Raw genomic sequence first — 26,100 nt, 5'->3', positions numbered from 1 at the left:
ATTAGTTATTCCAGTTATATAAAATGTTATTAATTAGAAGCATTACTGTTAATCACTTGAAATTTTATGTTATTTTTCCAAAGACCCACTGGAAATACTCATCTTTCAGACAGAGTCCAATCAGCCTTTACAGTATATTTGGAAAATGTATTTATCTTCTTCCCTTGCTAATAATAATGGGGGTGAGATAAGTGGATGTCAGTGTTGATATATATTTTAGTTTCTCCTGCTGTTTCCCACAGTAATTTGCAGGAGAGTAAAGCAGTGATCACGAGGTGAAGTACTCGTCAGTGGCCACTAGATGTCAGCTGGTCAACAGTATATCTAACAGGGTGTTGTGGCCGCTAGGTGGCAGCTCTGCACCAGGATTTCCTCCTCCCAGGTCGTCGAAACAACAAACCGAACTACGGAGCAAGCGGGTGAGAGAACGTCCGAAACCGCCTCTGACCGCGACTTTTAAACTCTTTTTAGCGAATTTTAGCGGGATTCAGACGGAGCCTGTACAAGAATAGTAAAAAGTTCCGATTGTGCCGGGATTACATTTCACAACAAGGTAAGTTAGCCGTAAAATGGCGGAGAGCTATCTGGAAGTTAGTTGATTTGTATTTTGCTAGCCTGGCTAGCTGTGGATGAGCCCCGAGCGCGGATGTCTGCCTCCACCAAGTCGCTTCGTTAGCTCGCGGTACATGGCTACGTCGGTTGTTAGCACGCTAACGAACCCGTTTCTTGGCTCACGGCTGCAAAATATTTAGTTAATAACCAAACGAATCGTTGTATTGCTTAATGCGACTTACTTACACTTTATATATTTGTAAACAAAGTGTTTGTTGCTTATGCAATACGGTGCTGGAACTCCCGAGGCAAGATGGAGGACGCAAGGACGTGATGTTTTTTTTAGGTAACGTTAGCAGTAGCAGTTAGCATAGCTAAGCAGCGGTAGTTGCTCTCTGCTCTGTAGTTGTTGGATAATCATTGTGGCTATTTACTTAATCTTTACAGGAGCACTACATGCGACTGGTGTGGAGACGGGGGGCAGATATTGTCATTGGAAACAGCACTGACTCGGGTTATTGTGCACAGGCTAACATTAGCTTGCGCTAGTACAGTAGGGCTTGCGTTGTTTTGTTATTATTGTCCAACTACGATAGCATTAGTACACATGGTATCTTGCCGATATTTGGCGTGAATTCGTTCAGCAGACGGTCGCGCTCGTCGCTCAGCAGATCGCACTCCGGTTCGGTGGGAGAGGCGCTTGCTTACTGGATCAAATCTCATGTAGCTGACGCTGGGGGGAAGACGCCGAAACCCTCGGTAGCTTAGCTAGTAGCGGCGCTAGCACCAGCAGCGCACCGGTGTCAATTTTGACAGGAGCCGACGGAGAGCGTGGCCGCGTCGGCGTTGTTGGAGGGAACCGAGCCGCTACTTTGTGGCACCGATGAACCGCACAAACACGCGAAGTTGGGTTTCACGCTTCCGTTCGGTCTGAAAATCGTCTCGTTTCGATTCGCAGGCACAAGTTTATGAGATACACCGCTCGATTTGGCGCCACTTTTTCAGTCTACACCCATAGAATCCCGTCTCTTGTCACACGCAACATCAAGGAAATAGACATGGTCGCATATTTTCCAACCAACACACCTCCCTGTTGGGTTTAAGACACGAAGCCCTCTCCGTGTCACACGACGAATCGCTCTACGTTGGCTGAGTGTTTTATGTTGCGGGTCATTTTAAGTTGATTATTGTGTTTTAATAATATCCGGACTTCATAAGACCCCCATGTATGTGGGCCATCGTTTTCAGGGCACTGTTGAGGAGAGGATCCCATGATGGTTAACACATAGTATTCATCACATCTGTATTAAATCCTTCACTTATCATGGAAGTCTCCCCACAAACGTTATTATATTTAAATAATGACCATTTAATGTCATCGCTGTACAAACTAGGACTAAAAGAGGCGCATATTGCACCATGTGTGCTTATATGATAGGTGGAGTTTATTTCAGCTGTTTCAAGTCAGATCAGTTGTTCCTGATGTGTTTGTATTGACTTCCCTGACTGCCAAGGAGGCATTTGTATTGTTTTAAAAAAAATAAGTCAAAGTAAGAATCCTGATTTCAAAAGTTAGGTCTACTCCCCTCTTTGATGTATGTGCTTTTAATTTACACATCACAGCCATGCAATCGTTTCTCTGGCCTGCGGTATCTTGTTGATGTTGATACTGTCTCTTGATTGGCTGAGATATGAATGGGGCGTATAGGGCAGAGCCATATTTGGCCATTGAGGAAGACACTCCAATCTTTGTTGCGTGACGTTTTCTGTAAACCAGAGGAAGCGGAGAAAGGGAGGGAGCCAATGGCGAGGCGGCTGAGTGTGACAGGAGCTTTGGTTTCCGCCCCCGTTACCATGTGAAACCGTTTTTTCCCTTCTGAATGGCATCAAAGTAGCATTTGCTCACTACAGAGGATGTGCTTTCTGCAAACATGCACACATTTGATGTCTGTTTTTGTAACGTTTATTGTTTCTGCTGCGTTGGAATGTGTACTGGTGCTGCACGTGTAGCCCTCTTAATCACTCTATTCCATATTCCAGGTCACATGCAACCCCCCCTGTCTGGTATTCTCTGAGGATCTCAAGCCAGTCATAAGTTGAAGTTATCCAGAAGATGTTACAGAAATGATAGCAGCACCAGAAATACCATCAGAGTTCTCCTTTACTCAGTAAGTAAATGCTTCCTGTTGTTGTTTATTGTTAGTTTGAGGCTGGTTTGAATTTACATACTAATGTCTTCTTGTGTCTACCAGCGACACAGACACTCGATTCTCTTCGGACACAGACTTCTCCGAGGAGCCTGATGGAAGAGTTGCGATCTCAGCGAAAGGAAAGGTATGAAAAGGCACAAACTGCTTGATGCACTTGCCCTGGGGTCAAGACATTCTGGTCAAATAAAACAGCATGCTGTCCATTTTTTTTGCCTTCATAGATATTTCTGTTGTGTAAAATAAAATTGGTCTTCTCTTATTCACTGTGATGATTCTCACACATTTATTAATCCTCTCTTTCTTCTGTGGTGTTCCAGGGTGGGAAGAAGGGGAAGAAGGCCGCCGGGGAGAAAGGCAAAGGAGGGAAGGGAGCAGGCCGGTTAAATGGCCACCACCAAGAGAATGGCATGGAAAACATGATGCTGTTTGAGGTGGTGAAGATGGGCAGGAGTGCAATGCAGGTATGACTGGCAAGATTTTCAAATGGCCACTTTGTATAAAATGTTTTTCAGTCATGGTAGATTCCATTAATTTCTTTTGGATTTTACATCAATCTATCCCAACCTTCCTGCAGTCTGTCGTTGATGACTGGATTGAGTCGTACAAACATGACAGAGACGTTGCGCTACTAGATCTCATCAATTTCTTCATCCAATGCTCAGGATGTAAAGGCAAGTACTGTATTGTATGCGTTACTTTACCCTGTGATCGGTCCTTTTAAAAATGTATTGAGGTAAATTATTGATTCTGTTTGTCCTACAGAGCCCCTCTGACATATTTGGTTCTCTCAGTTGTTGTTGTGGTTCTTGACCATTTAGTTAATTGTCCTCTGTCTTAACACTCTGTGCTTATCAGGTGTGGTCAGTGGAGAAATGTTCCGCAACATGCAGAACTCTGAGATCATCCGACGAATGACAGAGGAATTTGATGAGGTAACTTGACTTTTTCCAGTATAATTATTTCCATATTTAATGTAAATCTCCAAAGTGGCATTTTAGATTAAATATCAACTTCAAAAATCTGTGCCAAGAACAGTATAACTTTCTAACTTTTTGCAGATAGAAATTGTAACTAATCACAGTGGTATGTCATTGCATTTACTGATGTTCTTCTCTTTGTGGCCTCTGTAGGACAGCGGTGACTACCCATTGACCATAGCAGGGCCCCAATGGAAGAAGTTCAAATCAAGCTTTTGTGAATTCATCGCTGTGCTAGTGCGTCAGTGTCAATACAGTATCATCTATGATGAGTACATGATGGACACAGTCATCTCTCTTCTCACCGGACTATCGGACTCGCAGGTCCGAGCCTTCAGACACACCTCAACACTGGCAGGTAAGATGAGCTGTGCGTGTATTTGTGTGCATGTGTGTCAGTTTGTGTGAGAGGTACATTTGAATGTCAGTGTAATCAATATGTTCTGTAAAAGAGTACAGTGTACGTGCACATCTTGAATAAGCTCATGTGCATTTCAAATACTTTTAAATGTAAAACTGTTTGAAGTTTATTTTGTCTGCAAACTTTTCTATCGTGTGACAAGTAAAAGACAGTATTAATACGTCCACAGATAAAGCTACTCAATTTCCATGGCACACCCACGCATGTGTTTTCATTTATTTTGATGAATTAGTCAGTTTATTTGAACATGTTGGTCGCACTTGTCATGAATGCAAGGGTGCTCAGGTTTGTAGTGTAAAGTGTAGGTGGATTTACCCACTAAAATAAAGTACCTATTGCACCTAGTGGGGTCAGATCATGTGCTCTGTAATAACCAGAGGAATTCAGAACAACAGCTCATATGTATTTTGCAGCAACACATGGACATTTTACAATGACTGTTGTTAATTGAGCAGGTGGGTGGTTTAGCCTCAAAACACTCTTGTGTTGATGTTTGTCTCAGAAAGCACTTTTATCCTTATCTGTCAGTGTTCAGCTCTAACATGTTTTTGTTGTTTGAAAGTTGTGGTATCTGCGCTAGTTGATGCAGCCAGATCGGAGCGGGTCAGTTGGTACAGAGCTATTTTAGATGACATCTGGTTAAATAATGATTTCTCATTGAAACTGCAAGTGAACACAAATGCAGCCAAAATTGGACCGATTGGTATTCATAGTGTATGGAGTATGTCTATGTGTATGTCTCATTTGAAACAACTTTTCTCCCAGAATCGGTTTGCAATTTGACATATTTCCTTGTGCTTAAAGGTTAGATCACTCAAGTGTTTTGTTTTGTTCTGTGGTGGAACTTAGTCTCCTAAAGAATATATTTCATCCAGAGTCAATTTTCCATTGTACACGATTGATCTGTTATTTTTATAGATTTGAATTTTCTTGTTGTTACTTGTGCTTTGAACAGCCATGAAGCTGATGACAGCCCTGGTGAATGTAGCTCTAAACCTCAGCATCAACATGGACAACACCCAGCGCCAGTATGAGGCAGAGAGGAATAAAGCGGTGCCCAAAAGGGCCAACGACAGACTAGAGCTGCTCCTGCAGAAACGCAAAGAGGTAAGAGTCAATTTAATTTAATTTAATGCCATTGTTTTAAAGTACCCATAACACGCCTTTTTGCATTTACACATGCATACTCATTGGATGCCTCAAATTCTAACTACATTGTAGATCATCAACAGTGGTTTATATATTTATTAGATTCATTAGCCAATGTCTAATGCTCTGAACTAGAGCGAGGTTTAGCCCGACTTTAGTAGAAAGTGACAGAAACAAACCTTTTTTTCTTATTTTTACTTACTTTTACTTAATTGTGATTCTTACTTTCTAAAAATGTATTCCTTCTCCTATACGTAAAGTTAGTAGTTATGGGTCATTAATTAAGGTATATTGACTCAAAGATGTAGAACTTGCATTCAGCAGCACCCAGTTGATGAACAGTGTGCAAACACTAATGTGTTTTGTATTAAATCTACAAAGAAGGCAGGTTTTTGTGTAAATTTTGGTTTTAATAACTTCCATTTGCTGCATAAGACAATAATTCGTAGAAAGACTAACATCAGTGGACTGGCACTAAGCTCTTGCAGTAGCACATAATGTAACAGTTCACAAAACTCTAGCTGATGAAGAAAATCTCTCAGCCTGTGTCATTTCAAAAGCTACGCACCTGTACAGATGTGCGGAAAACAACTGGTTTAACTGTTACTACTGTTACACCTGAGTAGATGTTTACCAGTACTGGACATTGACTATTGGTAATTATAGAGTGGAGGGCCCTGCTTTTTTTTTTGTCACGACCATATTGATCAACTTCTGTTTTATGAGAAATATTTAGCCTGAGAAAATGGTTAATAAATTTTATTTGGTTGTATTATTATAACGTAAGCAGAAGACTACAATATTCCTCTAAATTGACGTTAACGTTAAACAAGCTTTCAAACTCTTCTATATTAAGCTCATTGTCTGAAGAACATAAAAAGCTGAGATCGTTTAGCTTAACTGCCAGTTATGTTTCTTATTGCAATTTAGTTGAATAAGGACACATGGGAATTGCAGCCATTGAACTAGAGTAAGCACCTGCATAAATAATAAATCTTTATCTAAATTATAGCACCAATAATTTAATAGATATTTTCACCGTTGGTTAACAATAAATAAGGCGACCTCAGCCACAGCCCCAGTTTAGGAGATGGTACTGGAAGAAGTGTCTGACTGTTGTTTTACAGTTTTGATGCAGACAGTGTTTGCAAGAGTGGCTGTAAAAGGAAGAGTGGTTGGTTTGAGAAATGATTCTACTGGACATCCCATCTGATTGGACTAGTCTCAGTGGGGAAAGCAGCAGCAGCAGTAAACTAGAATAGTCTGATGTCTTACTTGCCCATCTGGCACTGAGCCTGATGACACTTTAAGTCCCAATGTTCCACGTGGAACCTTCCGAACCCATCCTCTCCATTTCCAGCCAGATAAAGCAACAGTGTTCACTGACTGCAGGTTTGTAATTGCAGAATTAAATGTCATATTTATTATATCACATCTAAACTCGGAATTGATTTAAATATAACCATGGCCCAACTTGCAGGCGTTATTTATATATATATATTTATTTATATATTAGAGGCTATTTTTTATTGAGAAATCATGAAGACCATACGCGCGCGCGCGCGCGCACACACACAGCCCCTAAAGTAACACCATAACTGCAAATAATTGTGAATTATTTTACCTAATAAACCATAAATCTGTTCCATTTTTAGAATAGTAACACCCTGGTAGGTGGCGGACCTGCAGTGACTGTGTTTGTACCAAGTGTTATTCAGCCAGTCAGTTTTATTAGGTTATATAACAGCGGGTCCTACTGGGCATCCATCTGTTATTTCACTGTGCAGCCACACCACAGCATGATGGCATACTTGGCTGTCACACACGTCTTGTTATGTTAACAATGCCTCCTGGTTACCTCTTTAACATTCTTGTCAGTTAAGTTTTATGTTTGACTTAATAAATGTGCTCATGTTCTTGTGTTTTTTTTCTTTGTTTCAGCTCCAAGAAAATCAGGATGAGATTGAAAACATGATGAATGCAATATTCAAAGGAGTGTTTGTTCACAGATATCGGTATGGCTTCACATAATATATATCATCAAAAAATGTTCATTCTGATACGGTCTTCTTGTGCACTGATTAACAAAGTGATGTCTTAACAGCGACTCAATAGCAGAAATCCGGGCAATCTGTATAGAAGAGATTGGAGTGTGGATGAAACTCTATAGCGATGCCTTCCTCAACGACAGCTATCTGAAGTATGTGGGATGGACAATGCACGATAAGGTGAGTTAGATTTTTTTTTTTACTTTAAAGCCCCAAAACACCCATAGTCCACAGGAGTTTACACTTTATTTTCCTGATTAGACCTCAGCTCAGCACTGTGGGCAAACACAGGCTGAGCAAGCCCAGCAGCTACACACAGCAATACTCACAACTCTCTTTCTACTACAGCTAACATCCCAACACTATCTTGGCAAACTTGGCAGTAAACTAAATCTCCATGGGCAAGCAATTTAAATTTGTAGCCCGTTGGGATTAGCGATCACACACTTGCACACCGGATGAAAGAATACTGAATGCTCTCTGAAACAACAAAACAAATGTTACCCGCCTGTCAAACAAAAACAAAGCAACCTAAACATTCATCTTCATACCCCTTGTGTCACCACAGTAGTCAGACTATCAGGACAAATCCCAGTGGGCTGCCTCATTGGTGGACTGGTAGAACATCCAAAATATCGAGAAAGTTCTTAAAACTTTCCTGGCCCTGTCTTTGTGCCTGTCACTTGAGGTGCAGGGCGGTCCTGGGTACGGCCAGGGCTGAATTTCGTTCTCTGTCAGGCTGCAGAATCTGTGTTGTCATTCTCCTCTTTGGCTGTTCTCCATCCATTTGCAAATGCGAATTCATCGGGCGATGCCATACTGATAATTCTTAAATTGTAATTATCTGTTAGAATGTGCCACATTTACCACCTCCCTTACCCACTGCCACCCCACCCCCTCTTTCTCTTGTCCTGTGCACAAGCACAAAAACCTATCGTAAACCACTTGAGTAGTGTTGTGTTGCTTGGTCCGAGCCACGTTTCCCATTGACAGAACCAGGGCTGTGTACGATCATTATTTCTTTTCAGTGCTCGCTCAGAAAAGACAGTGAGTGCACTGTGAGGAGATACTCTATTGGATTAGAATCCACTTTTGCAAAGCCAAAATCAATGACTCAATTTATAAACAAAGTGAAGCCAGAAAAATTTGGCGCTCATGATTGAAACCTGCTGTTACTCCAGCAGGTGAATCTTGGCTACTGATTTTTTTACCTTGTGTTTTAAGATGTGTTTATTTCAGTTATTTTCGTAAACTTGAGAAACCTTTTTCATCTTTACCCAACCCTTTTTATGTGTAATTTGCTACTTTGACTATGACAACAGATAAATAACTTCCTAATTCTGTTTTCCAGCAAGGTGAGGTACGTCTGAAGTGTCTGACAGCCCTGCAGGGTCTCTACTACAACAGAGAGCTCAATGCAAGATTGGAACTCTTCACCAGTCGCTTCAAGGTGAGCACCACCTGCTGGTGAACTTAGACACAACATCTCAGATTTCTCAGTCGCGTTCTTTAAGCATTGAGCTTTCTGGACTCAAAATTAAGTTTATACTGACAGACACTTACACACTCATCAAATTACTTCCTTTGGCCCAATAACTCATTAGATATGTAATCTTGCTCTTCTTTCGCTCTCTCTCAGGACCGAATCGTCTCCATGACTCTGGACAAAGAGTATGATGTTGCTGTACAAGCAATTAAACTACTCACTCTAGTCTTGAAGTAAGTGGCTGTGTTCTCAACGTTAACCGATTGGTACTGTTCAGTGAGACATGTACAACGTGTGCATGAATTACATGAAGTACACATGTGCTGCTACTTTATGAACTTTAGCTGACTGGCCTTCTGTGTTTGTCTCTGCAGTAGTACGGATGAGGTATTGACCCCTGAGGACTGTGAGAGTGTCTATCACTTGGTCTACTCAGCACACAGGCCTGTCGCCATTGCAGCTGGAGAATTCCTCTTTAAGAAGTATGTCGGGCACGCATCAAACTTTACATCACTGAATAGAAGTGAACACAGACACCATAATGTAGAAGCAGGTCAGGGAAGAGGGGGAAAAGAACAAGGGATTTGTTACAGAACTTTAATGACACCTAACAACATTCCTAACACTCAACTTTTTACTCAAAGACAAACTACATTTTGTAAATGCAGCATCTACACTTTATTTCACAGGTTCATCCTGGCAGTAATTCTGTTGGTAACTTCAGAAATCTAGTTTGTAAAGTAACTCAATGACTGGTCTCTGTTGGATTGTCTTGCTCTCAGTTTTCAGCTTAGTTGAGTTTTTTTTTTTTTAAAGCCCCCTTGCTGCTCCTAAGAAATGTAGCTGGAGGATTATATGGTTGTTGCTTCTGTATGATACCAAACTAATGATTGATGTTTTCAAAGATTGTTCAGCCAAAGGGAACCGGAGGAGGAAGGTGCCCCCAAGAGAAGAGGCAGACAAAGCCCCAACGCCAACCTCATTAAGACCACTGTCTTCTTCTTCCTGGAGAGTGAGGTACATTATCATATTTTTCATCCTCAGACTTAGGCTATCTTTTCTATCTCTATTAGCAGTATGTAAATAGAATGAATCATCCACCCCTTGATGTGAACATCTCTCCATAGCTCCACGAGCATGCAGCCTACCTAGTGGACTCCCTCTGGGAATGCGGTCCAGAGCTACTGAAGGACTGGGAGTGTATGATCAGCCTGCTGCTAGATGAACCATTACCAGGAGAGGAAGGTATGTCCGTATTTATTTTTTTAAGCCTACGTTAGTGGTTTGCACTTCAGGACACAAACTGGAAAAAGAGACGTGGCTCAAAAACCTCACTGAAACAAGATCTGTTCTTTTAATTTGTTGAAATAAAAAGATTTTTATAGAATAGTAGAGAGAGCTGGAAAGTTTTATACTTTTCTTCTCACCTGAATGCAAACCAAGAAACTTGATGTACAACTACAGTATCCAGTTACTCCACATCACTTTATGAATGAAAGTGGACTCAGTTGAAGACCCAAGTTTTGAAGCTTAAAACAAAAATACTTGACTGTAGTTTGCTTAAACTTGACAAGCCACGGTGCTTTTGGGAGAGAGTCCCTTTGGACTTTTGGATGAAACAAAATTAGAGCTTTTGTAGAGCTCGATGTTCACAGAAGGAAAAATGAAGCTTTCAAAGGAAAGATCACATCACCACTGTGAAACAAGGCTCAGTAATGTTTTGGGGTTACTTTGCTGCATCTGACACAGGGTCCCCTAAATATTTGCAGAGCAGGTCATATCTCATGAAATGATGTGTTGCATTGAATAAATAGGTCTATTCTTTTAAATAGTGAATAGTTGACCCCAAATACTTTTGTCAGTTTAGTTTCAGCTTCTTTCTGAGAAAGTCTTGTTTGTCTTGAAGTGGAAGGATGCCAACACCTTCAGGTTTATCTGTGACATGTGCCCTGATTGCTCCATGTTTTTGTAGCTCTTACAGACAGACAAGAGACAGCCTTGATTGAAATTATGCTGTGCACTGTGCGCCAGGCTGCTGAATGCCACCCGCCCGTTGGAAGAGGAACAGGAAAGAGGGTAAGTGTGGCTTTGAATAGTGGACCAAGATGGGTTAAAGTATAATTCAGTTACCTCTAAAACGGCTGTCCTGGGATTGCTTTATTGACAGATCTATTAAGCATTGATCAGTTTTTACTTTTGAGCTGGGTCAGAGCAAGCAGAACCAAAACACAGTTGAAATGTTCCCCTCTAACAGCACTTGTACCTATTTTACACAGATTAATTTCTATGCCTGGTTGATTTTATTATATATATTGAATAGTTTGCAAAAAAAACACTGACCCTCCAAGGGTCAGTGTTTTTTTGTTGTTGTTTTTCTTTAAATGTTTGGTGCCAGTTTGGGGATGACAGCCTGCAGGGTGGATGCACAGTGATTGCCACATTGCAAAGTTGCATTTTTAGACGTGACAGTATGAGGGCATTCGTTCCACAACCTAACACCCATTGCTACATAGATTTCATTGTGCTGAACAGACACTTTAATCTCTCATTAGGTTTAACTGTTGGATCTTGCCTCAGCCTTTTAAATGTATGTTTTACATTAGCACTATTGTTTCTGCTGCAAAAGTGTGACCTGTGCTGGGCGATTAAGTTTTCTCGGAAACAAAAGTGAGATAAACATGGCAATAGAACACATTGCTGGGGTTGAAATAAAACTGTAAAGGTCAGGTCAAATGGGTAAACTACTAAATCCAAGACTAGGCTTTCTGCGTGCATGAATGCAAAATATAAACTCGTATAACTTTCTGCATCTCTGATCAGGTAATGACTGCTAAGGAGAAGAAGACTCAGCTGGATGACAGAACCAGAATGACGGAGCTGTTTGCTGTGGCTTTGCCCCCTCTACTGGCCAAGGTTTGTTAAACCACTGAACTACTCCTTATAAGGCCTGTTGGTTTCAGATGTGTATTCACATTTTATTGAATTGTTTTGTCTATAGTATGCTGTGGATTCAGAGAAGGTGACCAACTTGTTGCAGCTGCCTCAGTTCTTTGATCTGGAAATTTATACCACGGGACGTCTGGAGAAGGTATGAACATTATCACACAACAGCAATCAAACTATGAAAAAAGATGATCAGTTTGTTTAATTTAAAAACAAAGTTGTTTATTTTCATCGTCGATTGTCACACACAATGTTTCCTTTTTTTCCTCCAATACAGCATCTGGAGTCCCTGATGCGTCAGGTCAGAGAAATAGTGGAGAAGCACACAGACACTGAAGTCTTGGAGGTTTGCTCCAAGACTTACCACGCCCTCTGCAACGAGGAGTTCACAATCTTTAACAGGGTGGACATCGCCCGCTCCCAGTTGCTGGATGAACAGGTCGACAAGTTCAACAGGCTACTGGAGGATTTTCTACAAGAGGTAGGAGTAACGGGATGCACACATTCACAAGCATTTTTATTCTGCTTGCTCTTTTGAAAAGTGAGACCAATCATTTCTACCACTTAATAGTTTAATTATTTGCCTTGTCAGTATTGTTACACCAACCTCTTTTGTAGCCATTTTCTTGTGTTACTACTGGAATTGTCTCTGTAAAACTTTGATTACTCTGAAAATTAGACTTACTGTGATCAAAGTTGTTTATTTTAACATATTTAAAGGGATGTTTACGCCCAAAAAAATGCATCAACCTCCTTCAATTTTCTTTCTTTCACCCGTGACATTAAATCATCAAATTTCAGAAGCCCTTGGATTATAATATTTTTTTGCTTATAGGAAACAACTTAGCAGTAACCTAACTTAACCAATATTCCATGTTATCATAAAGACAGTTTGTCATATTAACTGCAAACATGCATAAATATTTGAATAACTAAAATACATTGAGAAATTGAGAAGAAAATGTGTTAAATAGTCTGTGATGAGGCATCTGATAAACCTGGATTTGTATGTGATCTTGGCGCCTCAGTTTTTATCAGATGAGAAAACATCTTGATCAATATAATTACAAATTTGCTCCTTTTCTTTTTCCAGGGGGAAGAGGTCGATGAAGATGATGCATATCAGGTTTTGTCAACTCTAAAGAGGATCACAGCATTTCACAAGTATGACATTTATCTGTAACACCTATTTCCTCCCACAATTTCTTATATCCCTCTTTCACATCTCTTTCTCCAGTTAGAACAATAATGTGCCGATGTGTGTTTGTCTGAAACTGACTGAGACTTAAACATATCTGTTGCAGTGCACACGACCTGTCGGGGTGGGACCTTTTTACCAGTAACTTCAAGCTCCTCAACACAGGCATAGAGAATGGAGACATGCCTGAGCAGGTTGTTAGATATGGACATGCACTAACTGTAGTAATAGGTTTCATGAATAATGAATGTTCAGAAATATTAATCTGTCTTTTCCTCTTGTGAGCAGATAGTCATCCATTCGCTGCAGTGCACCCACTACGTGATCTTGTGGAATCTGGCTAAGATATCTGAGGGTAGCTCCAGGAAGGTGAGGTTTCCTAAAGCCACGTTCACTCTATTTTGCATCATTTTGAGAAGAAATGGATGGATGTTAGTTTGATGTTTTAAAAAAAACAACAACCAAAAAGCATCTTGTGTGTGTCTTGAATCAGGATGACATGGTGACCCTGAGGAAGCAGATGAGGGCATTCTGTATGATGTGTCAGCGCTACCTCACCAATGTCAACACAGCTGTCAAAGAACAGGTGACAAACATGTGCAACAGCAAATATGTGTAGCAGCAGCAGCTGTTATTGTAGAATCTACCAGATAGCAAAGATATATAAAATGGGGATAGTTGATATTTATATATGGTGGCAAAACCTTCAACTCACAAAAGGTGGTTTAGCAGCTGTTCATTCCAGCAGCAGTGGATTTCTACACCTCTACACCTCTCAAGTGCCGGTAAGAGGGTGTTATCACATGAGAAATCGACTGCAAGGATTCACTGCATACCTTTTTACTTGTTTTGTACATAATTGATGAAAAGAGATTTTGAGCTGCATTTTTGCCCCCAAACTGATGTGAAAATTCTTATTTTAGCAAATCCATGTGGTGCTTTGTGTAATTATACCCAGAAACCTGCTCTTTGCATAGTACTTGTACAAACTGAGCTTTAACTTTCTGTCCTTTTTTCTGTCCCCCTGCAGGCATTCACCATCCTGTGTGATCTCTTGCTCATCTTCAGCCACCAGATGGTGTCCGGAGGCAGAGAACACCTGGAGCCCCTCGTCTATTCCTCGGAGGACTCGCTGCAGTCTGAACTTCTCTCCTTCATCCTGAACCATGTCTTCATAGATCAGGACGACGACACAAATAGCACAGGTACAAATGCAAATGTGCAGTTATAGAGGCTCATTTACTTTCAGCTCTGCTCCAATGGGCAAGGAGAGCAAGTAAAAAGGACAAATCAGACAATGCAGTTTATAGAACTACTTTGGTTTCTTCTCTTTTCAGATGGGCAACAGGATGATGAGGCTGTAAAAATTGAAGCTCTGCACAAGAGGAGAAACCTCCTGGCTGCCTACTGTAAACTGATCATCTACTGTGTAGTAGACATGAAGACTGGTGCTGACATCTTCAAACAGTACATGCGAGTAAGTAAAGCTATATCATTTAATCCATCAAGGTCTGATGTGTGTGTTTGTAGTTTTTTAAGACCAGTTGCGTGCTTCTCCCTTTTTTAGAGCCGGTGGAGTCATGTGTCTCATCCACAATGTCGTCGTTTTCAAGACATGTGATGGATGAAATGCATTGTAATTCGTTGAAATACCCCCAGGAAAGGCGAAATGCATTATGGGACATATAGTTTGTTTGTTAGCGGTCTTGGCCTGCTTAAAAGTTTTTTTTTAAGCGGCGTTTCAGGTAATCGCTTATGATCTATGCGAGGGGAGTGATATAGTTTACAGCCATGTTTTTCGATGACAAAATCCAAAATGGAGTTATTAACAATGAAGAAGATTCAGACCCTGACGATGTTCCTGCTAACTCGCTGACCCAGGCTCAGTCAATAAGAGACATGTTTGAGGAAGGGGCAGTATAAAGGGGCGTGTCTGTAAGCTTCCCGGGTTAGTTTGTTTATTTTTTTTTTTAATACAAGTTTTTGTAAGCAATTCTGTCAGGTGGTACTTTTCAAACAATTTTAGCGTGTGTTTTTATTCCACGCCTTAGGTCTTAATGGGTTAAACCAGTTATAGATTTGTTAAATAATCGGAGATATAAATTATAGAGTTGATTCTGAATGACCCAGTAATGTTTTCCTTTCTTTCTTTACAGTATTACAATGATTATGGTGACATCATCAAGGAGACTATGAGTAAGACTCGACAAATCGACAAGATTCAATGTGCCAAGACGCTTATCCTCAGTCTGCAGCAGGTCGGTGCACACACACTTGCTTACTGATGAATTAATTCAGTCACTCTGACCTTCTGGTCACATGTCCCACTTTTAAGAGTTTGTTAATCTAACATTTCATGTCTCTTCCTGCTAGCTCTTCAATGAAATGCTGTCAGAACTGGGTCATGGGTTTGATCGTTCCTCTTCTGCGTTCTGTGGAATTAAAGAGTTGGCACGTCGTTTTTCTCTAACCTTTGGTCTCGACCAAGTCAAAACCAGAGATGCCATCGCTATGCTACACAAGTAAGGTTTCATTCTGCTCTCGTTACATTGCTCTTCCTAAACCTTTTTGCCTTGCAGTCTGGGAGCTGCCATGTCAGACAAATTACCACTTGAATACCCTTGCCAGGTTTTTTCATCCTCTGAATTTTGGAGAGATGAGATGTTGCAGTTTTTCCCATGAACTGAAAATAATTTAACATCTACAATGACGTCAGGCTGTAAAAACAAAGCTGGTCTGTTACACACACTATTTAAGAAACTCTGACATCCATCAAAAGTGCTCTTATGTAGCAAATGTTGCTCCAAAATTTGTAACACTAATGTCTGCTGCTGCATAATCCAGTTTCCCACCAATTGGTGTAAACATGAACTGGTGTAGCGGTAAAACAAGAAACTATTGTTAATTCAGTCTTGACCTTTTTGGAGCATACATGTTTCATTTGAACTGCGATGGAGAGTTGATTGTATACAATTGCGTAATCCTCCACATTTGTAAATTACCACACTCATAACATTGGCTTTTGTTTATCTATTGTATATTATTTAATTATAATCTCAGTCAGGTTCCAAGGAAGTAGTTTAATGCACATTTGCTTGGGTATCAGTTGCAACTGTGCAACATATGGTCACACTCTGTCATGGGATATGTAGGTTGTGTAGTAGGTATTAAGGTAGTGACACACAGGCAAATAAGAAAATCCTCCTTTGTTTACACCTCAGATTAAATTTTTCATCCTTTATTTAAACAGGTAAATCCCATTGAGGCTAACAACCTCTTTTTAATGGGAGACTGAGCTGGCAGCATTACAAGATTCAGACAGGACTACACAACAGATAAAACAATACCTAAAACCAGCTGAAACTAAATTGATTATCTTGTTAAGTAGAGCGCTGTAAGATTAGGGAAGTTGATATTGGATCTGTTTGAATATATCAAGTTTAAATGAATTGTTAATCAGATTAATGATCACGTATCCAAGAAGGTTTATTAACCACAGTATTCCTAGTTGTAACAGATCACAAAAATAACTCTGTTGCAATACTTTAGACTTTGACTCTTCTCCACACCGTCTGATCAACTTTATTTAGTTTTATCTCCATGAAATAAATTCATTGTCTCTGCTCACTGTCTGTTATTCATCTTCTCTGTCTCTCTGCAACTTTCAGGGATGGTATTGAGTTTTCGTTTAAGGATCCCAGTCCCCAGGGAGAAGGAGGCCCTCCCCTCAACCTGGCTTTCTTAGACATCCTCAGCGAGTTCTCCTCCAAACTTATGAGACAAGACAAGAGGACTGTGTAAGTATTTTATTCGCTGAGCTGACTGGTGGGAGACTTCAGTGTCTCAGAGCAACAGGTGTTTGTGACAACTGGTGTTTCAGATTTGTTCATGGTTGCTGTGAGGCTTCCTTTTAACCCCCTAGTTGGAAAGTGCACCTGGTTATATGTGTAACGTTTGTTCTCTGTATGCACGGATGCACAGGTTTGTTAATCTTCTCTCTGTGGCCTCCCTCTGCTCCTCAGCCACATGTACCTGGAGCGCTTCATGACATTCCAGATGGCGCTGCAGCGAGAGGACTGCTGGCTCCCCCTCATCTCCTACAGGAATTCCCTGCAGGCTGGTGGTGATGACGACACCATGTCGGTGATGAGTGGCTACTCCAGCAGAGGCTCCTCCATTCGCTCCAAGAAGTCCAAGCCTCCTTCTGTTACAGCCGGAACGTCAGCAGCCAAGAGGAAACTGCCAGAAGGTATAGCACACACAGGAAGCAATAAATCATTAATATTTTAAAGCTTTTATCACTTCAAAGAACAATGTAAATTAATTTTATTTTAGATAGTGGTGACAACTATATAGGCCTCTGCTGTGGCGGCAGCTATGGCCAGAGACATAATGTTTTCGTGCTTTCTGTCCATCTGGGCTTTTTTCAGTCCCACTCAAGGATGGACTGACATTTTGGTCAAATGTCAAGTCCATTGAGCTCACACCCATCCCATTCCAGTGAACTTGAAATCTCAGGGACAACCAGAGTTAATTCTATTATCTCTTGCACAAATGCTCACTTTGATGCTGTGATAAACTGATTTAACTTTAGGAGGCAAAGGTCATCAGTGTTCCCCACAGAATTGATTAAGGTTGTTGCCGTAGCACCTGCACGCAGTTTGCTCTCATGTGCAAAACAGGCCGATTGACAGGTACACAGAAAATGGAGTGAAAGAGAAGTTCTTGTTTGGTAGAGAACTGTATTGAATGACACTCAGAGGTACACACTTGAGGGTGGACACCCGACCTGAGCCTGTCAGGTCTCAGCTAGTATGCACACAGCTGCAGCTAAAACTGTGAGGTGTCTGCATTGACGGTACAAACTCAATGAACAATGGTGCGAACATCCAAGAGGGACCGAACCAGTGAGTGTGAGGCAAACAGCACTGCAGCCAACTATATCAGCAACCAACAGACGAAAACACTCACTTAAATCATCTCTTACGTCAATATGAGAAGTGTCCAAAAACTTTAGTTTCATTACAAAACTATGGCAGGATCAATTAGAATATGGTGGGCCACCACAGTCTAGATAATCGATTTGAAACCCTGATTATTGTGACCTCACAAAATGAAAATTTTGGTCATAACTCAAATTCATATATCAACTATGACACAATTGAACACAGATGTCTAACAGGATGAAAATAATTAAGGACATTTTGCATCCAAAAAGTCAACTTCCCTGTGACATTCTAATCTCCTGCAGAAACACTTTTCTGGCCAGAAGGGGAGATAGTGACTATATTTCCTGGAACTTGGCATAAAACCAGGATGTACTAATTATAGTGTAAAGCTTTAGAACTGGACATCAGTGGTTTTCTGTCATTAACTGAAAACATCAATCAGCACCTACCATTGCACCAGCGCACTAAGAACAAGTCTTAATGAGAGCAACATATATTGTAGCCTAGTTGTGACATAACAAAAGCAGAGTTGGAGCCCAGATTAACCCAGATGCGTTTCTACCAGGCCGGATCAGCCAGCGGAGCTGATGGGTGAGGAGATTAAACAGCAGATGGTAGGAGAGAGTCTAAAGAGTCACCGTGCTCCTGACCAGTGTTTGCTACAGATGTTTTCATGACCAATGTTTTCACTAGAATATTGAATGATAGAACTTCCATAACCTTTCATTTGCAGTGTAGCAACATGCAGTGTAGTACAGTCAAAATCAAATGGTGGCTATCGCAGACATTTGAGAGTTTGTTCTGACCCCCTTTGTTATCTCAGTTTTGGATTTCGCTCTCAGGATTATTGCTGGCGTCCCTTCACTCACCGTGAATCGAGAAATTCCTTTTGGTGTGAAAGGTCAAACCTCTACTTGCAATGAGTGGATGGTACTTTACACCTAGTTCTGAATTCCACATCCTTTGAGAATACACTTAATTTAAGTTTGGAAATACAACACCCACATTCCATCTTCTTTTTGGAGTTCTTAAGTAAAACCAATGAGAACCCCTGCCTCAATGTAAACATACGTTTGCTGGTTTTTGTTATAGTTCACAGTCCTACATTTGGTCAGTTATGTTTTGAATTTCAACATTGTTAAAAGTTGAAGGAACTTGGGATGAAATGTGGTTATTTAGGAAAAATGTGTGTTCCTTAAAACAAGTTTATGCACATTTGTTGGCAGTTTTTTGACACTTTGTTCTTTCTCTTCCAGAGGAGAGCAGCAGCAGCAGTGAGGTTTGGCAGCAGACCCTGCAGACCCCAGTCATGCTCCCGTCGCCGCACCTCACCTCCACTGCCATGCGTGACCCGAAGAGGGGCCGTGATGACAGCTTCATGGGGGTCTACCCCCTCCCTCACGACCAGCAGCAGCCGCACCAACTACCGCAGCATCATCAACAGACGCCTCAGCACCACCAGACACCCATGGATTACAAGTACGTTGCCTTCCAGAGGTGCTATGATGCAGTCACTTCAGTTTGCTAAAGCACATGTTGCAATTTGAATGTAGGTATAACCATTCTCAGACATGACATCCAAAGACTGTTTTCAGAACGATAAATACAACAAAACTTGGTTCAGCGTCAACTACCATCAGAAATGTGTATATACAGAAATGTATATAGTCATAGTCAGATCAGATAAAATGCTGTAAACACTGACAGTTGGACTTGCAACAGTGATATATTTAACTTGAGGTAGGATTAGTTGTTTTGGGGTCATGGTTTTTTATGGGTTCAGCAGTTTGTCCTCATCACAGGGGGAAAAGGCTCTTTAACGGCCTATGTGCAGATGGTTGTGTGTCTGTCTCAGGTTTGAGCCATATTGACAACTCGCTGTTCGTCTCCCCTGTCGGCTGTAGTGCAGCTGGGGTACCAGTGTACAGCTGCATGTCATTCTGGTAGTGTAGTAGTTTTACTATTTTTGGGTTTGCAGGCTAAATCAAATAAAAGAACACTTAAATGTTCCAGTTTTAACATCTTTGGACCAATTGTCTGTCACTGGGACCTAAAACACTTAAGGGTTGACATCTGTCATCAATATTGTGTTCCCTCTTGTATTTAATTTATGCATATAAAAAGTTTACTTAGGGGGCATCGTTAATATGGATATTTCAGTTAATCGCTGAGTTCTACTGTGCACACCATCAAACTTTTATTCCATTAAATATTGTGCCAAGACACACACACATACACACACAGTTCACTCCTAAATATCCCCCGTCCACAATTAAACGTCTTTCTCCTCATTTGCTGCGTTGCCCCTGCATTTCCAAAACACTTTGATAGCCATTTACTTAATTATCTGTTATTTCCTTGCATCCTAATGCTACCCCAACATTTTATAAATTTTACTAGGCTTCTGTCCAGGTTCAACTTTCAGCTGGGTAGATCACTTATTCTCCAAGAATGGAATCAGAGGTGTGGAATATGAGCCAGAATACATTAGGACGGGGTTCAATGTAATTTCCCATTTGCGTGCTATTAATTTAAATGGTAGTAAAATGCTTGCACTTAGCAGCCTGCCAAGTGTGAAGCCAGCTGGGACTTTGACTGACTAGTTTATTTATCCACCCTGACTTTTCATCTTGTGCATTTTAGTTCCCAGGTGACGTGGATGCTGGCTCAGAGACAGCAAGAAGAGGCGCGCCAGCAGCAGGAAAGAGCCATGAACTATGCCAAGCTCCGAACCAACCTGCAGCACGCTATGTAAGAAACACCTGCACTGAGAGCTGCCTGTCTCAATCTCTTTCTAAAATATGATTATATATTTATACAACGGTTTTGTTTTTGCAGTCGTCGCGGCACTGGGCTCATGGAGGAGGATGAAGAGCCGATTGTGGAGGATGTGATGATGTCATCTGAGGGTCGTTTGGATGACCTCAATGAAGGCATGGACTTCGACACCATGGACATTGATTTGGTGAGATATGCATGTAACTGATTAAACCTGCAGTGTGGAACTCTTGTCTCCCTCCTCCCCCTTTTTGCGCTTTTTCTTTTAGACTGTAATCCCTCCTCTGGAACACAAGTTTATTTTTTATCGAAGCATCAGAAACTTTTCTTGGGTGCTTCTTCAATTTTTCTGCTGGAGGCCCTTTTATGTGTTGCTGGAGCATACTCCGCCTCCGTTGCTACAGTTGCCCCCCTCTTTTGCTCTGGTAAACTAATCATTGCTGGACGCTAATAATGTGCCAGCGCAGGCTAAAAGAACGATGTGCACAATAAAGAGATTTACCTGGAGCTGATCAGCAATGTGTGAACCCATTTGACAAGGGTTCCATTGTACACAACAGTTCTGAAGAGGCAGAAAGACTCCAGCACTCTGTGAGACCTCCCACACGCCTCTGTGTAGTCATTTTTGTGCTCATGAGAGTGTTACTGTGTGCGTGTTCACCGGACAACCACAATCATCAACTCTCATCGGCCTGACTCTAGTGCCCCACCCTCAACTCCCACTACCATAGATAAAATCTAATTCTGTGGAAACCGCTGACGCACTCTGTCGACAGGGCCTCGCAACTGTTGATACAACACGTGGCAACATGAGTCTTTCATCTGACCGTTTACGCCAAAACCACAGAACCATGTATGATGAGTGTTAAAGCCAGAACAAAATGTTATCCAAGACAAATGTCTGTTTTGGATGCTTACACTGCTGCTGCACTCTGAGAAAAGGCTCCAAATGTCACGTTGAATCAACCAGAAAATGGAACAACTGCCCCAGTTCCTCTGAATTCACTCCATTCGTTGCATGTGTGATGCATTCTTTCCAAATTGAGCTGCAGGGGTTCAGTGCTGCACATATCTGCTGAGCTTGTACCTCTCCTGTTTTAATATTGTAATGCATATCACAAAAATCCATGTCAGCATCTTGTTTGTTTCCCAGAAATGATTAAGGTCAAATTTTTTTTAGTATAAGCAAATAGTTCAAACATTTATTGGTTGTCTGCCAAAGCAGCTGTTTAAGCAGGACAGATTCTAAGTGTTTGCTCTAAATGCTTCCTCTTTCTCCTCTAGCCACCCTCCAAGAACCGTCGTGAGAGATCTGAGCTCAAGCCAGACTACTTTGACCCTGCCTCTATTATGGATGAGTCGGTAAGAATCATTGCATCACTTAGCTCTGTTTAACATCGTGTACTCACAGACACCCCCTGCTCAAAACCCAGGCTTGTTCTCAGGCCGTTGTTGTATGGAGATTCCAGATGTGTTTGTGCATTGGCCAGCTGGAGAAGCTTGTGAAGCACAGCGAGAGTAGACGCCACTTGTGACTTCCTTTTAAAGAAAGTAAACACTGAAATTGGTACAAGGCTGTGGGGGTAAATGGAAAATGGATGCCTGGCAACCAGTCGCATTATATGGATCACTTGCAAGCGTGTTGTATTTGGGGCACTGAATGAGACAGAGAAACATTTAGACAAGTTCAGGGAACCAGGCTGAACGCACAGCAGCCAAATACAACATTTCTTATTGGTTGCAAAGCTGCCTGTTTTGTTTTTTTTGCCTGTATAAACACGCCAAATTTTATTTATTTCAGCATGTACTGCCAGCCTTAAATTCTTGTTTCAATGTGTCCCAACTTTAAGAAAACCCTGCAATTTGCCTCAGGGGTTTGTTCCTACTCTCAGCTTTGAAATGTTCTTCAGACACCGCCCTAATACGGAGTGTTGTGCAGGTCTTTAGTGTCAATGTCAAATCGTTTAATTGTCTCATCAAAGCAGAAAATGTTTTCTCCTGTCATCAAACACTTAACCTATTGTTCCTATTGTCCTTTTTCTGAGCTATAGTGCAGATAGAGTTCAGGACACTTTATTTTAGTTGCTGAACTTTTGAGTAACTTAAAAAGAATGTGGCTGTAGACGTGATTATATTTGGAAACAGCAGAATGGAGCTGAAATGCACTGTTACACAGCAGGATTTCAGAAATGTTAAGAGCAGCCCGGAATTATTAATGTGAGTGGGCTCAAGTTAGCAGCTAGATTACTTTCTCCCCCGTGACACCTCAGCAGCAACCACTGTAATGATGCAGCCGCTCAGGTGACACCCTGCCGTGAGGAGGCCCAGCCACTTTTGTTATGGCCAAATATAACCTCATAACGTGACAGTGGTACGCCTCATTATCTTCACACTTTATACTCTGGTCTGAAGTAGACCCACATCTTTATTGATTTTTATTTTTAGGGTTAGGTATCAGTTGTTTTCACAAAAAAAAGTTGATGACTTTCTTTCTTTATTGTCAAGGCAAATTGAAAGTTAAAATTTGGAATCTGCGTTGTGATCCAGTCGGGAAGATACTGGACTTCCTAGGAACCGATTTTGCTGCCCAACCCCACTAATTTTAGGGTTTTACTTTTTAATGTCAGGATGTGATGTGTCTCATCTATTTCAATCATATGAAATGTGGCTGTTTACCTTGATAATTGTCATTAATGCATGTGTTTTTTTTGTGTCTCCTCTAGGTTCTTGGGGTGTCCATGTTTTAAGCTAATATCCAGATGATTTTGACGCTGGGATAACAGAAGAGGCGCTTTGTATTTAAAGAGAATTTTAGATGCGAAAAAAACGGAAGCGTTTTCTCTAAGAAAAAGCAAAAACAAAAAAAATATTCTGGCTTGTACTCCACGTGGACCAATGACAACCCACACTCAGTGTTGCTTGCTCAGAGAGGACTTTGTTTCAAATATTTACTTTTATAATCTTGGGTAAGCTCTTCCTGTTCAGAAATAGTGTAACAGGCCACTTCCAAACCTATTAGAAATGAGACGTGTCTGAAGAAAAATCCATAATAGCTTTCTTTTTCTTTTTTTTTTTCTTTTTTTTTTAACCCCCTTTCCTTTTTTCAGCGGGGATGAATTGGTGTGTTTAACTTAAGAAACTTTTTTTTTTTTTTGTTTATGTCTAACCCTTTTTACAATTGTAGTAAGTTACCAGGTGTGAAGTAGTAATTTATAAACAGACTGTAGTAGCTTGCTTGTACTGTGTTAGCCAAGTGGATGGAGGTCTTTCTGTTTCTGTGCTCTTTCTTTTTTTTCCTCCCCCTCTCTCTGAGTTTCCTTTCCCTGTTGCTGGGCCTGAGGTCCTGATAACCACTGGTGGTTAAGATGGTGACGTAGAATCAGTCAGGATCTCTTTTTATGATGTGAAGATTCCCAGAGTCCATTGAACGCTCCACCCGGTTTAAAGCAGTAAGTCCCAGAGCTTACCCCAAGATTTCGGACCACTCCTTAACCACCATCTACCAGGGACATGTGTCCCCCAACAATGAGCAGAGTTAAATCCCAGTAGTGCCACTGTGTGGGCTCTGGACTAAAGCAGCCCTGTCTAAGAAAATCATGTTTTTGTTTTTTCTCTTAAAATCCAGCAGCATAATGTTGAAATGGGTATCTCTACATTTTGAATAAAAGTTATATATGAATCGGTGCTGATTTTATATATGTGCTTTTGGTTTTTCTTATTTTCAACTTTTCAACCTTCAGTCAAAAAGTCTGAGAAATGTGTAAGTAAAACAAAAAAAAAAGAGAGCATGTGACACCATGCATCAAGGAAGATTTTTAAATTTGTATTTTTATTTTTTCGTTTTTTGTTTCGTTTTTGTTTCTCCTTTTTTGTCTTGATAATGTCTTCGGGTTTCTACCTTTTTTCCTACATGTAAATTAGTTTGGATAAAACTAATGAAAAGACTTGTGAAATTCAGCTTTAAGGTTTTCTCAAGAATGAAAAGTTCCTGTCACACAACACTTCAAAAGATTTCAAATGTTAAAAAGTGTATGGTAGTCATTCAGACAATACTGAAGATGAGAATGATTCAGCAGCGCTGTGGCAGCTAGACAAAGCTTAGATTTTGACATATATTTGTCACGCGAGTTTTAATGAAATGTTTTGTCTACTGAGGTTTTTATTTTGTAGTCATTCCATGCTTAAGCCTTAAACATGCTTGTGATGGTCACCTTCTCTCACAGTAATCTTCCATGTCAGAGGATCAGTCATGTTTAAAGGTGGAATAATTGGCTTCTTAGAACATGAAACATGAGGTGGTCAGATGTAATGTGATAAAGTAGATGAACAGCCTATATGTGTTTTGCCTAATTATTTTATGTAAGTAAAAGAGAAAATTCTTTTAAGGAAAAAGTACTGTTTATTGTTTGTTACTTACCACTACATTGGTATAAATTCTTATTAGATCATGTGTATATATACAAAATTTAATTTCTTTCCTTCCTTTTTGGCCATTTCTGTGTTGTTTTTTTCATGCACTATTGCCTACACTCTAAGTTGTTGTCTATTATCCCATCCTCTTTCAGTCACTCTTTCTGATTTGTACTTGTCTGGAGACAGTAACTTTTGAATAAAAATCAACACATTTCATCAGTGGTACTTTTTACTGAAAATAATGACCGCACCATGGTGAACGCTGGGGTTACATACATACATTTGTGGTAAAATAGTTGGAAGTTGAGCCGTTCGAAGATTCCCTTTAATGGCACTGGGGGGCAGTGTAGTCCAAGGCGGCTGCCTCCTTTCCCCACGTGTAATTGCTGTATCCTTTTCACTGTGTTAAAAGACTGTTAATGTGTCATCGGGCCCTGTCTCTTCAATGCACACATCTCGCTGTACCTGACAGATTTCACGTTTGTGTTGACAATCAAAAGGGCCCACTGTAGCGAGAGTGATGTCTTGTTCTGCGCAGACAAAGAGCGCCCCAGTTGGTGTAATGATAAAAGTGGAGGACAGGAAGCGCAGGAGAGGATGAAAGCTTCTCCAGACTTCAGTGTTAAGGGCATGATTAATAAAGAGGAGCTCAGATCAATGCGAGCGTGTGCGAATGGGCCCTGGCAGAGAGTTGCCTTCATGTCCGGCCTCTGATACATGAAGAGGCTCATCTATCACTACGTCACATGTCTGCTGTCAGAATAATGTGCAGGGGAAGCACTTACCTCGGCAGCCCCCTGCTTGATAGTCTCCTGAGCTGTCAGGCCTTCTAGTAAAACGCTGCCCGTTGTGTTTCTGCACAAAGAGAGAGACCAAAGGGAAATGTTCGACCAGCAGATAAGCTGTTGTCAAACCAGTTTAATGAAAGTTGAGAGGGTGTTTTATGTCCACATCGCGTTCTCCTGTGCCAGAACAC

At 40.9% G+C, this 26,100-nt stretch overlaps 1 protein-coding gene across 2 annotated transcripts; it reads left to right on the top strand.

Annotated features, from left to right (window-relative positions):
• Window positions 1-350: 350 nt before the first annotated feature.
• On the top strand, window positions 351-25,340 carry stag2b (stromal antigen 2b). Of its 2 annotated transcripts, none has more exons than XM_035160647.2 (34): window positions 351-419; window positions 2,593-2,720; window positions 2,805-2,886; window positions 3,080-3,223; window positions 3,337-3,433; window positions 3,618-3,694; window positions 3,893-4,097; window positions 5,116-5,267; window positions 7,251-7,324; window positions 7,414-7,537; window positions 8,709-8,807; window positions 8,997-9,076; window positions 9,218-9,325; window positions 9,749-9,860; window positions 9,971-10,088; window positions 10,816-10,919; window positions 11,664-11,756; window positions 11,842-11,931; window positions 12,064-12,267; window positions 12,880-12,950; window positions 13,091-13,178; window positions 13,273-13,353; window positions 13,478-13,570; window positions 14,015-14,189; window positions 14,322-14,461; window positions 15,141-15,242; window positions 15,358-15,506; window positions 16,653-16,781; window positions 17,007-17,233; window positions 19,190-19,412; window positions 20,577-20,684; window positions 20,772-20,898; window positions 21,996-22,073; window positions 23,435-25,340. In XM_035160647.2, the coding sequence occupies exons 2-34, from the start codon at window positions 2,677-2,679 to the stop codon at window positions 23,456-23,458; spliced, it is 3,822 nt and encodes a 1,273-aa protein (XP_035016538.1). In that variant the 5' UTR covers window positions 351-419; window positions 2,593-2,676; the 3' UTR covers window positions 23,459-25,340. The 2 variants fall into 2 exon arrangements, with proteins under 2 accessions (XP_035016538.1, XP_035016537.1); XM_035160646.2 differs by having other exon boundaries at window positions 366-553.
• The last annotated feature ends 760 nt before the right edge of the window (window positions 25,341-26,100 follow it).

The sequence above is a fragment of the Hippoglossus stenolepis genome, chromosome 7 (genome assembly GCF_022539355.2).
Source record: "Hippoglossus stenolepis isolate QCI-W04-F060 chromosome 7, HSTE1.2, whole genome shotgun sequence".
NCBI classification, from domain to species: domain Eukaryota; kingdom Metazoa; phylum Chordata; class Actinopteri; order Pleuronectiformes; family Pleuronectidae; genus Hippoglossus; species Hippoglossus stenolepis.
This window is presented reverse-complemented; position numbering and strand designations above follow the sequence as displayed.

Excerpts from the sequence above, each read along its gene's own strand:
- stag2b (XM_035160647.2), top strand. The coding sequence starts at position 2,677 with ATGATAGCAGCACCAGAAATACCATCAGAGTTCTCCTTTACTCA. Across the intron at positions 2,887-3,079 it reads CGATCTCAGCGAAAGGAAAG|GGTGGGAAGAAGGGGAAGAA; the intron begins GTATGAAAAGGC and ends GTGGTGTTCCAG. Across the intron at positions 9,326-9,748 it reads GGAGAATTCCTCTTTAAGAA|ATTGTTCAGCCAAAGGGAAC; the intron begins GTATGTCGGGCA and ends ATGTTTTCAAAG.